This window comes from Sceloporus undulatus, chromosome 4 (genome assembly GCF_019175285.1).
Source record: "Sceloporus undulatus isolate JIND9_A2432 ecotype Alabama chromosome 4, SceUnd_v1.1, whole genome shotgun sequence".
In the NCBI taxonomy this organism is placed as follows: Eukaryota; Metazoa; Chordata; class Lepidosauria; order Squamata; family Phrynosomatidae; genus Sceloporus; species Sceloporus undulatus.
The window spans coordinates 43,186,297-43,199,095 of NC_056525.1; the positions used below are offsets into that span (position 1 = coordinate 43,186,297).

General features: G+C 39.0%; 1 protein-coding gene across 4 annotated transcripts in view; it reads right to left on the bottom strand.

Annotated features, from left to right (window-relative positions):
- The window catches only part of PHF20 (PHD finger protein 20), a 68,638-nt gene that overhangs the window by 12,212 nt on the left and 43,627 nt on the right, over positions 1 to 12,799 (bottom strand). For 3 of the 4 annotated variants that reach the window (XM_042461555.1, XM_042461556.1, XM_042461558.1), the window contains exons 9-14: positions 8,476 to 8,646; positions 8,014 to 8,289; positions 6,488 to 6,586; positions 5,645 to 5,809; positions 1,821 to 1,999; positions 482 to 617 (exon numbers count right to left, since the gene is read on the bottom strand). In XM_042461555.1, the coding sequence (XP_042317489.1) occupies positions 482 to 617; positions 1,821 to 1,999; positions 5,645 to 5,809; positions 6,488 to 6,586; positions 8,014 to 8,289; positions 8,476 to 8,646 (1,026 nt within the window). The remainder of the gene's footprint in view (positions 1 to 481; positions 618 to 1,820; positions 2,000 to 5,644; positions 5,810 to 6,487; positions 6,587 to 8,013; positions 8,290 to 8,475; positions 8,647 to 12,799) is intronic. The other variant, XM_042461557.1, reaches the window with a different exon arrangement.

Sequence of the window (12,799 nt, forward strand, 5' to 3'; positions counted from 1 at the left end):
ACACTCCATGCATCACATTAGATGTAACACATTTACAAGGTACCAACGACAAACAAAGGATGAGATCATCAGAAATAACTGTGATGCAGCCACCCCCATAAGATGTACCTTTTCAATCAGGCAGTGCTACAACCAAAGGGTTTATGAAGTGCTCCAAAATGTGGCACTCGGAAGTGATGTCTGCAACATTCTTTCAGTTGCAGAGCATGTTGAGAACAGCCAGCTGGAAAGATCCCTAGAGATCACATATTGCAACCAGGAGAGCACTGCAGACATAATTTCCCAGCACCTCAACATGCAGCACTTTGAAAAGCCTTGGGTTGGGATAATGCCTGGTTAAAAAGGTAATTTTGGGATCAGGTTCAGTAGTTAATGATCATAAATGTGAATCTCAAAATCTGTCTTACAAAGTCATAACTACTCAACAGAATGCCAGCCAATTTTTTTTTGAAAGACATAAAATAATATAATTACTACATACTATTAGAAGATTCTGCAACTTTAGAAATCTTTATACCTGGAGGATCTTGACAAATATAGCAGGTATATTTCTCAGGTACATTCTCTTCTAATAAACCCATACAAACTCCATGCTGCCAACAGAGACAATCTTCACACTGTTTTATGTTAAAAAAAAAAGATTAATAAGACACATGTGCTCCATTTTTTAGTAGTTTGAACGCAAATCCAATCTTGTCATACTCTTGGTGATAGATATAAGAATATTAGAAGGATGCATGGCAAAGTCTGATACTGCTTGCAGAGAATACCTGCCCTCCTTCCACTTATCTTTCCTATTCATTTATCTAGACTGCTGCTGTGGAAGCAGAAGGATAATTAGCCTTGTAACACAGTATTGATGTGATCTAGGTATACAGGTAAATGTAGAACTATGCAAGTTCAGGAAATCTACATTTACTCCTCCTCCTGAATTGAATCCTACCTGCATACCAGTTGTAACAATCCATCCTCTATCCTATTACTTCCACTGTTAAAAAGTAACAAGACAATCAAACAAAGGTGGTAGGACTTGATTTTTACTCCAATTCAGATTGAAATGTGAATTGGAGAAAATATTCCAGGGCTGTAATGCTCAACCTCTGGAAGTATTAACTATGCTCCTACAATATCCTATTTTCAAGCTGAGAAATAAAAAGTTTCAATGATACCACTAGCAGAATTAACGTAATAATTGTTAAGGCTACTGCAGACACAAATTACAGAAGGACTTTCTATCAGATTCACCGTCCCCCATATTGAGAAATCTCTAGATGGACTGAAATTCTCAAATTATTTCTACAGATTACAGGACTGGAATGGAATGAGGGAAAACCTGGAAGATGGATATCGATCTAAAATCTTTGGAACTGGTTTTGTATGCTGATTCTACATATCATATTATCAAAACATAAAGAAACAATCATCCTAAAGGTTAGTCACCCAGAGATAACTTGCAAACAGAGTAACTGAATGTTTGTTTCCTTGGAAATTAGGAAAACACATTTTAACCCATAAAAAAAATCTCTCCCTACTTTTTAAAAAAGCCCAAATTATTCTCCAACACATCACCTGCAGCAGTGTTATTACCACAAAATATCCCTCTGACACCCCAAATGTCTCTGCAAGCATAAAAACTGGGTGAAAATCATGACAAGGTAAACTAGAAGTAGATCTGATAGACACTTCAAGACATCACCAGCAGATGATTTCAGCTGAAAATAGACTAGTGCAGACCCATGTGGGGGGTGCAAACTGGCCTTCGCTGCAATTGTCCACCCTAGGCTTACTTCATCACACACCCACAATCCACCACTGTGTACCTGAATCATAAAGTCATTTTCTTCTTCTACTTCACAAATGCAGCGGACAATCTCAAAGTCATGATCATCATCATCTTCAAGATTCTCATCAGGATTAGTTGTTACATCAACGTCCCGACTGCAGTCATCATCACTCCAAAGCAAACTATCTGCAGATGATTCACTTAAGGTATCCTCCTCTGTGTACAAAGAATTCAATTGTAGTAAAATCTGAGTTATTTCAGAAAGGAACCTTAGGAGGTTGCATTTTAAATCACTGTAAGCCAAGAAATATCTAATGACAATACTTTCACACATTCAATTTATACTTGAAATCATGCTTCCGTATCATACTCAGATGCTGCGTTAAATACAAATCCTTCACTAAGCAAATACAGGGTACACTTCAGTCCAAGATAGCATTTAATTAATTTCAGTATGAGAACTGCACCTAAAAATCACAAGCAGCTAGGGTAAAAACATGCAACTAAGGGCTGAAACAGATAGCCCTAAAGGGGTGGTTTAAAGCCACCCCTTTGAACACTGGGTTGGGGCCACAGCAATCACACACCACGCCCCCAACCCAGCTTTTTGCTGGCACAAAAAGAAGCCCACCCATTAAATACAAGACGAAAACTATTCCAGGCTCTGGGAACAGAGAAAGGTTTAATCGCTTAGAACAAAAAGTCTCTTGAACACATGAACACACACACCGACACATACACACACACTTGCCTAGGTGAGGAACTTGCATTGTCTCACGGGGAAAATGTGCTGCAGATGGTGTTAAACTTGCCCATAACTATCCTATGTGTGGCCTGACATAGACCTAATAAGGGGATGCAGTTTTATGTCTATGTGCATAGAAACATTCTAGAGTCTACATTACATATTCTAAATTCTATAATCTAGAATCCCTACAATAAACAACTCTATTATAAAAATGGAAAATTAGGAGGTGATGAGTATCACTGAAGCAAAGGCAGATTGCAAATGATCTTTTCCCTTAATGAAGCTTCTTCCAAGCTATGCATATATTAGGCTGAAAACAATGCTGAGATTGTTGAAAGGGAGAAAACAGCATGAAACGCTGGAAAATGAGAGATGTACTCTGGTGTTAAGTTGTGCTATAGATTCAACACTAGAAACTCTGGCTATAGAAAAAGAGAAACAGAAGAATCAGCTCATGAAGAAGGATATTCCCAAAACATGTCAGCAGGACAAATAAAAGCCTTTTTTAACAAAAGCATGGCTTAACAATATTTTGTTCCACAAAAACACCAGAGTACATCTCTCATTTTCCATGAAAACAATGCTAAACCATGACTGGCATCCTGTTAGGGACATATGCACATGAAAGTTACCCTCACACATGTGTACGTCCTTTTTTAGGTATTGCAGGGGTTCATATGCCTTTCCTCGCTCCATAGCAGCCAAAGCCTCCTCCTGAGATTTACTGAACAGCCTCTAAAGCTTCCCTCAGCCACTCATTCCCTACTTTGTGGGAAGTGAGCAGGATCTCAGAATTGTCTTGCTGAAGTCAGATGCAAAATGATGACATCAATGCTGAGATCTGTTCTAATCCTCTGGAGATCTCAGCACTGGTGTAATCATTTCATGTCTGGCTATGGGGATGTAGCCAGGGACATCTTGCAATCCTGCTTGCTCCCCTATAATGCAGGGATAGCTATGCTGGGGAGCTTCAGAGGCTGTTCAGTAAGTTGAGAAATGGAATACTGCTCATTCTAGCATAGATCTGTATGCAATCCTACTGTGCTACAACAAGCCATAGAAGGCTGCAGTCTATGTGAGCTCCATGAAAAAAAAAGAGCATTAAGCATCAAAAGTATCTGCACACTACCCACTCTTCATTTTTCCCTTCCTGACCATTCCATTTGGGCTGAACTCAGTGATTCCACAATGATTTCTGACATCACCAGTGCTACGCGGGACATCAAATGGACTACAATGGATCATCAGAGGGCAGGGAACCACCTAATTAAAAGATTGTATGTACAGTGCTGTGTAAATTTACAGTGCTTTATAAATAAAGGTTAATAATAATAATAATAATAATAATCATCATCATCATCATCAGAAACCCCTATAAATTCAGGGGGATGCAGATCACTATTTTATTTTAGCTGAAGTATCTCACTCTTGGCTTTCATTAAATGACCAAGGTATCATCCACATAAGCTAATATAACATCACAACTCTTCTCCATTAAGCATTCCCTTCTCCTGAAACTTTCAAAGAACCTGGAAGTTCTCTGAACCCCTTAGAAAAGTCACTGAGGAGCTGTGCAGACTGGCCATAAGGTCAGCCTGGGGGTGGAGTTGGGGCGTGGTGTCCACACAACGCATACCCCGACTCCGCCCCCATGGCATGATGTGGCGTGCCACACCACACGGTGCGTAGTGTCACAGTGTTCCTCTGGTGATGTGTTTAGATGCCAGTGCCGGCACCCTTTCCACTTTTTGTGGGCTCCTTTTTGTGCCATGGAAAGGCCAGATTGGAGTCCGCTGCATGCGGTGGCCACGGCCCTGATCTAGCGAAGACAGAAAGTGGCTGCAGGCCACCCCTTCAGGAGTGGTCTGCACAGCCTCTGGTTTAGGGTGATCTGTTTTATTGCCTCATGTGTATATTTTCAGATAGGTTTTTTTCTTTCTTTCTAAAAATATGTTCCGCTCCATCCAACAAACTAACAGGCCAGTAACTCACAACCAGAAAATGATTAAGGATTAATAGCAATTTGATGTAGAATTGTATTTAACAACTCTATGATTCTTTTTAAGGTAATCTAGTCAGTGTTTTTCTGCAGAATAATAAATAGGCTGCACTTACTTCTCACACAAAACAAAGCCTTTCAGAAAGACAGGAGTTGAGAATCTGACACTTGACAAAAAATGTACTAAATATTAAATTAACTAAATATTAATTAAGTCATATACCTCAACTAAGCTTAAACTGTTTTCATTATAGAAGTATGTGCATATGCGAGTGCACACACTAATGTAACAGAAACGATAGAAATTCAATTATTATTTACACTTATAGTGCAGTCTTATATGCTACTCTTAAAATAAGTTTCACTGAGCTCAAACGAGTTTTACTGTCAGGTAAGTGGACATATAAACCCATCTTAATTTGTGCATTGTGGTGCAGGTTTCTATAATGTTAAGTGAGTTTGCTTTAGATTTCAATTTTTGACAGTTCTTGTACCCTAAATTTAATTCTTTCATCCCAAGCATTGTGGGAAGGAATAATTTTCAGCTGTTCAACATTTAAAAAGATGCCTTGTATAACTAAAATCGAAAATACTGTCATTTCAAATTTTAATTTGTTTTATAGTAGCAGAGGACATTAGCCCTTATACAAGTAGGTAATGTTTGGTTCAAGATTTGAAAAACGCAAATCATATTTAAGCCCTAACCAAGCCTAGAAGATTTTAGCTTGAGGGCTGAGCAATGTAAAAAGATATAAATGATATTCAAATACAGTAATTTAAGATTAACTTGTACTGTATTATTTATTTATATCCTGCCTTTACACAAAGTTGGGGCTCAAGGCAACTTATAGGAAAGAAAAATACAAGAAAAACACACATGTAGCTAAAAATATACAAAAAGTCAATTACTGGACCATCTTCAGAGACAGTCACACATACAGTGCACTTCAGCAGGATAACTGCATCTCTGTGCTGCCATATGTCTGCCAAGCAAATAATTATGTTTTATGACAGCAGATTGGTAGTTATCTATACCCTTTTTCCTAAGCATCAAGACTTTTAGAATAATTTCCTTTGTATTTCTTTATTCTTCCGTTAAAACTATCAATTTTACCATTTATTTTTGATTTGTGTTTACGATGTCCAGAATCAATTCCATGTAACTGAGTACTCAAGTGTGCACATGATCGACTTGTTGAACTGCATCTTGTTGCAATAACAGATCTTGGAGAAGAAACGTCTTGAGAAGATTCAACATTTTCTTCACTCCCCGAATGGTCTGTTCAATATAAGGAAGTGTTATTACTTGAGAACAAATCCAAAAGTAAATACATACATAAAAATCTTTCAGTTAAGGACTGAATATTATGCCTGCACTAAATCTTCACATTAAACCACCAAGGAAAAGGTGATGACAACTAGTATGGATGGAGCATGAGCTTATATATATGTCTGCCTACAAGTTTACATCCTATCCATACCATCTATTTGCTACCATCATGTAATCTAAAACACTGGGGTGTTCTTTTCTTCCATATACTGGGAAGACAGGCTGTTTTCAAAGAGAGGTGAGGAAAACAGTGTAGTAGGCTACCCAATGCCTCCCAAGGCCCCTGAATTTTTTTCCCCCCAGAAAAACTGGATGGGCACAGTCTTCAGACAGGATGAAGGGTGTTGCATATAAGCTCCTAGATCTTGGGTAACTTTCCACCCATCTTTGAAGACTTAGTGAGAGCAACTGGACTACGAGACAGTAGAATACAGTCTTGCCTGCTGCTCAGACACAGATCTCACTGTCAGAGTTACAATTACAAGTATGAATGGTTACACTGTTGCCTCCAACATAACATTCATATTTTAAATAATATTTTCTGTTAAATAATTGCAACTGAGTGAAAAAAGCACAAAGCAACATGGGAAAAAATTCAGCAATTTACAATGTTAAAGTAGTTAGTACCTGATTTAGTTTTCTTTTTCTTCTTCTTTTTCTTCTTTGATTTTGTTTTCACCATGTCTCTCACTTTCTTCTCTTTGTTCTTCTCTTTTTCTTTAGCAGCTTTAGAGAAATATTTTTATTTAAGCCAATATTTCATATAGTTTTCAGAATGAAAGTATATTAAGTATATAAACATAGTTTTCCAGATGTATTTCATGTGTGATCTACATGAATGCAGCTCAGTGGTCAAAGTTACAGCTCTATAGTTTTTTAACATGCTGGGGGTAGAAGGTGAGGTAAGCTGATCTGCCTTCCCCTTTTCTTCCTCTTCTGCTGTTTATACAAGACCAGTAAGTAATTCTGGAAGCAGCTGTTGTTAACTTGCCTGACATAGACAAGCACACTCTACAAGATCATAGGATCAGCTAGAGAGCATCTCATTCCTTTCCCGCTCCAGCTTTAGTGAATTTTGTACTACGCACACCTATGGCAATCCAACAGTGTTTCTCCAACTCTCCTTCACATTCCTCTCAATGTTCATGCTCCTAAAAATTTCTAGATAAAAAGAGGACAAGGAAGAGGAAAATGGTGTCTGCGCAGACATAAAGGCTTTGTAAAAGGGAACTTCTTCATCAAAGGCTGAAGTATGCTTGTATTTGTTCCATTCAGCTCTGCCGTATGTAACTTACTCTAGCTTGCTATTCTCCCTCTGTAAAATTTTGCTTAATGTAGCCAGAAGAACTGTTCCCAATCTTTTCCTTTATACAGACTGCTATACTGTCATGTCTCCTCCAAATTCAAATACATCCCAAAGGTTAATGAAGTTCCCCACAGGCCATGGGAGAGAAACCAATTATTTATACCACAGCAGGGAAAAGTCAGACCCAGAGGCTGCATGTGGCCCCCCAAAGCCATCTTTGTAGAACCCCAATACTCTCAATTTTTTAAAAAAAGTTCTCCAATAATCCCTATGGACAATTTTATCCCATCTGGAGGCCCTGGATCATTTTTCTAACACAAAATGAACTTGACATTTACTTTGCATTCATTTTCTGTTCAGAAAACTAGACATGCTGAAATTGTCCCCGTGAGTCTTTTAAGGGGGCATCCTGGTTAAAAAAAGAGGAGTTGCTGTGGGGCAATACAGCTCCCTAACTTCTAGCTGTTGGCCATAGAAAGCAAAATGAATGCCATTTACTGTACTACTAAATTAGGAGAGATTGTCCACATATTTTAGTGCTTAGAACTTTTTTCCTAATAATGTTCATAACTATATCATATTATAGCATATTGGGTGCTATCGTATTAAACATGCATTTTTTGCATGTTTCATAAATTGCATGTTGCAATTTTTAGCAAAAGAAAGCAAATATGGATAAATAAATTTAACAATTTGAATTCACAACTTGCAATTTTCAATTAAATGCTGAACATAAAAACCTGGGGGGACCCCTCCCACAACCACCAATCACTTTTTAATGTAACTCAAATGATCCAGACTAATTCAATGAAATAAGTGAAGGGAAGGCTTTTAGTAAACTACTTACACAAATTACCAGATGTTGTTCTCCTTCTGTTAGAATTATCTTGATTAGCTTTTTCAGAAGCCAGGGAACCTCTTGTCTGAATACTTCTTGTTGCTGGACTTTGTTGTGGTTCTGGTGACTTCTCAATCCCATGAAAATATTTCATGTGATAATGCAACAGTTTGGCTTTCCGAAAGGATTTAGAACAGTCTAAGAATTTACATTTAAACTTGGGTTCATGTTCAACTGCAGATTTTGAAGTAGTAAAACCATCATTTCCCTTAGAAGCACTGGTGACTGCAAGAACATAAGAATTCGCACATTTTAATTATAAAATACCACAGCCCTATTTAGACATTAAGACTATACATCGTAGGAGAGGAAATCATTACATCATAAGTTCCCACAAACTAAAAGCTTAACTCCTACTTCACTCCCAAAGAAACAAGTGTGGCCTATAAAATAAAATTAGAAAAACTGAACCTGGAATAGATGTCTCTGGAATCTCTTGTAGTTCAGGTGTAGAGGACAATTCTGCTATGTTCTCTTCCTTTACTTTGCTATTATCAGCTAAAGTCTGAGATGCTTCTTCTGGACATGGAGGCAACTCTTCCTTGATCTTTAAGTCAGATTCAACTGATACCTCTAATGGACCTTAAAGACAAAAAGGCAGCCAAGAGTTGGATACTATACACAAGAACGTAATCTTCAATTAAAGGATTCTGAAAAACCAACTCTACGTTGTCATTCCAGGAGGCTTAAATTTCCTACATAAAATAAGCTATGGACAGCCTTACTAAATCAATGGCTAGGGATATTATTTATTATAAAGTTCATTTTAGGTAGGACCATCATTTTTACTGCTTCTATTTCCCCTCCCCCCGCCCCCATGAAGGTCAGTTGTAGTTTTTTTTTTCCCATTTGGCCAAGTCTGTTTTAATTTCCTTCCATTTTACTTGATAGTTATTCCCAATGAGATCTATAGTATTTCTTTTTATCAGCCAAATCCCAAGATGTTTAACATTTTTCTGTATTTGGCAGCTCATAATTGTCTCCAACTGCTCTCCCTACTTTTCAGTCAAATTTGTTGTCAATAATACGTTCTTCCTTCTATTTATTTTGAAACCAGATATTTTGAACTCACAGAATCATAGAATAATAGAGCTGGAAGAGACCACAAGGGCCATCCAGACCAACCCCCTGACATGCAGGAAATCTAAATCAAAGCATCCCTGACAGATGGCCATCCAGCCCCTGCTTAAAGACCTCCAAGGAAGGAGACTCCACTACACTCCGAGGGAATTTGTTCCACTGTCGAACAGCCCTTACTGTCAGGAAGTTCCTCTTAATGTTGAGGTGGAATCTCTTTTCCTGTAGTTTGCATCCATTGTTCTGGGTCCTGTTCTCTGGAACAGCAGAAAACAAGCTTGCTCCTTTCTCAATATGACATCCCTTCAAATATTTAAACAGGGCTATCATATCACCTCTTAATCTTCTTTTCTCCAGGCTAAACTCCCCAGCTCCATAAGTCGTTCCTCATAGGGCATGGTTTCCAGACCCTTCACCATCAGAATAACCTCATACTTAAAAAAAAAAAAAACCCTCTCACTAAATGATAACAAGAAGTGACATCACATCACTTCTCATCATCATTTTGAAGGAGAAACGGAGGTATAACACAAGCAGTAAATCCATCCAGACCAGGAGCTTTATTCACTTTTAATTTCCTTATCACTTAAACTACTACTTTTTCTGAAAACATCAAATTAAATCATTTTTGTTGGTCTTCTGTTAATTTGTCTATTCTCTGTTTGTCCAAGTATTAGTCTACAATGTCTGGATTCAAGTCTTCTTTTTTTATAAAATTTTGAATAAAAATTTACGAAAGCTTTTTCAATGTCTTCTTGTCAATAAATTAATTTCGCTCCTTCTTTTATCTCAGTAATTGTTTTCTTCTCCTTTTCTTTCTACAATCTGTTTGCTAACCATTTTATGGATTTGTTTGTGAACTCAAATTGACTTTGTGTGATATATTTCATTTTTTTCTCAAGTTCTGCAGACAATCTTTTGACCAGTTGTTTTCTCAACCATTTCAAATGTTTATTTATTATTTGTTGGATGATTATTTAATTCTAATTTTGCTTGTATTACTGCTTCTTCTAATTTTTCCATCTCTTGTTGGTAAAATAATAATAAATAATAAAATCTTTATTTATAGCCCGCCTTTCCATAGATCAAGGTGGGTTACAGTATACTAAAGTGTACAATTACACCACATAATACACTACACAATAAAAACAGCATTAAAATACGATAAAACTACAAATAATAACATCCAAGCTAGCACAAAATACAACAGCAGTGAAGGGAGAGCAGAAATTACATTGGGGACGCTAGGGGAAAGCCTGCTGGAAAAGGAAGGTTTTTAACCCCTTCCTGAATAGGTAGGTCGAGGGAGGTGGCCAAGCAGAGCTCGCCGGGAAGCGAGTTCCAGAGCTGTGGGGCCGAGATGGAGAAGGCCCTCTGTGATGTTGTTGAATATTTTGCATCTGGAACTCTCAATAGTTGCTTCCCAGACGATCTGAGTGTGTGGGGCGGATTATATGGAGAGAGGTGGTCCTCCAAGTACCCTGGGCCCAAGCCATTTAGGGCTTTATAGGTGATAACTAACACCTTGTATTGCGCTCGGAAGCGAATGGGCAGCCAATGTAGATCTTTAAGGACAGGTGTTATATGACTGGTCCTGGAAGATCCAGTGACCAGTCTTGCTGCCATGTTCTGAACCAATTGTAGCTTCTGAGTATGGTACAAGGGTTGCCCCATGTAGAGCGCATTACAGAAGTCCAACTGAGAGGTTACCAGAGCATGTACCACCGTTTCAAGGTCCTCCCGGCTCAGGTAAGGTCGCAGCTGGCGTATCAGCCGAAGCTGATAACAGGTGCTCCTGACTGTCGCATCCACCTGAGATGTAAGGTGGAGCGACGAGTCCAGGAGTACCCCCAGACTGCGAACAGAGTCCTTCAAGAGGAGCATGACCCCATTTAGGACAGGTGGACAAACATCCATCCCCGGGCCCAGGGAACCTATCACGAGCACTTCCGTTTTCTCTGGATTCAAACTGAGTCTGTTTTCCCTCATCCAGCCCATTACCGACTCCAGACAGGCATCTAGAGGAGAGATGCCATCCCTGGTCACTGCATCAGTCAGAGACACAGAGAAACATATTTGGGTGTCATCAGCGTACTGATAACACCGCGCCCCGTGTCTCCGGATGATCTCTCCCAGCGGTTTCATGTAACTGTTGAATAGCATGGGGGACAGGATGGCTCCTTGAGGGACACCAGATGTAAGTGCCCTCTTATCGGAGCACACATCCCCCAGCTGCACCATCTGGAATCGGCCTGAGAGGTAGGAATAGAACCACTGGAGCGCCGCGCCCCCGATTCCTAACTCCCTCAGGCGTTCCAGAAGGATACCATGGTCAATGGTATCGAAAGCCGCTGAGATGTCTAAGAGCACTAACAGGGACACGCTACCCCTGTCCATGCCCAGACAGAGATCATCGACCAGGGCGACCATGGCAGTCTCAACTCCATAGCCCGCCCAGAACCCGGTTTGTAATGGTTCCAGAAAATCAGTATCATCCAAGACCAATTGAAGCTGGATTGCAACTGCTCTCTCGATCATCTTCCCCAAAAAAGGTAGTAGCGAAACAGGATGATAATTATTATGCATCAGGGGGTCTAGGGAGGGCTTTTTTAGCAGCGGTTTTACTATGGCCAATTTTAAACTGGATGGAAAACGCCCTTCCCTGAATGATGCATTAATTATGCGGTGCAACATGGTGGTTACAACCGCTCCCTCCTGAGCCGCTAACCACGAGGGACAGGGATCGAGAGAGCAAGTTGTCTTCCTAACACTTCTAAGGATCTTGTCCACTTCCTCAGTACTTACAGACTCAAAATGATCCCGTACAACTGAGTCCACGGAAGCTGTTTTATTTCTGCTCCTCTTTTAATCAAGATGCCTCATATTACTGCTTTGCTAGCATCCCAAACAGTCTTCACCTGTACCTCGTTTGTTAAATTCTCCTCAAAGTACTTTTTCAATATTTTTTTTTTTGCAAGTAGCTTTCTCCCTGTAAATCCATTGGCAATGTTGCAAGATTTATCTGCTGATGTAACTGACTCTATCAGGAGAATTTATAGGGAGGTGATTTCCTCTCCCTACTGCAGCCCTCAAGAGGTTATAAAAAGCTCTAGAGGACTGGGAAACCATTTAACTACCTTTAAAATGTTCAAGTTATCACCTTAATGCACATCTCCCATTAATGGAAGGACAAGCTGTTCAAAACATCATTCCCACTGACCCCACTACTTTCTCACCCGTTGTTTATTATAGATACGTTTATTGCTTACAAAGAATGGGAACAAAAAGATCTCTACAGACACACTGTTTTTTTTCCCAAAACTAAAAAGCAAAACACAGGTAGCTAATTAAAGGAACAATCAGAAAACAGACCAGGATTCAAATACATCAAATCATTTACTTTTCTTTCCAATCACACAGTAAAAATGTCAATTAATAGACCATTAAGTCAGTTTGAAACATTTATAAGACATGCTTGCTAACATATAAGATCTATTCTATTCTATTAGAAACCATGTTCCCAGAGCCTACAGGGGTCAAAGAGGTTTGGATAAATGATTTTAAAGCAATATAGACAATAAAACCTGATCTTATTTATGGAAAGACTATCTCTCCTAGTATTGAAGAATGTGTGTTCAAATTAATCAACTGTTGCTAC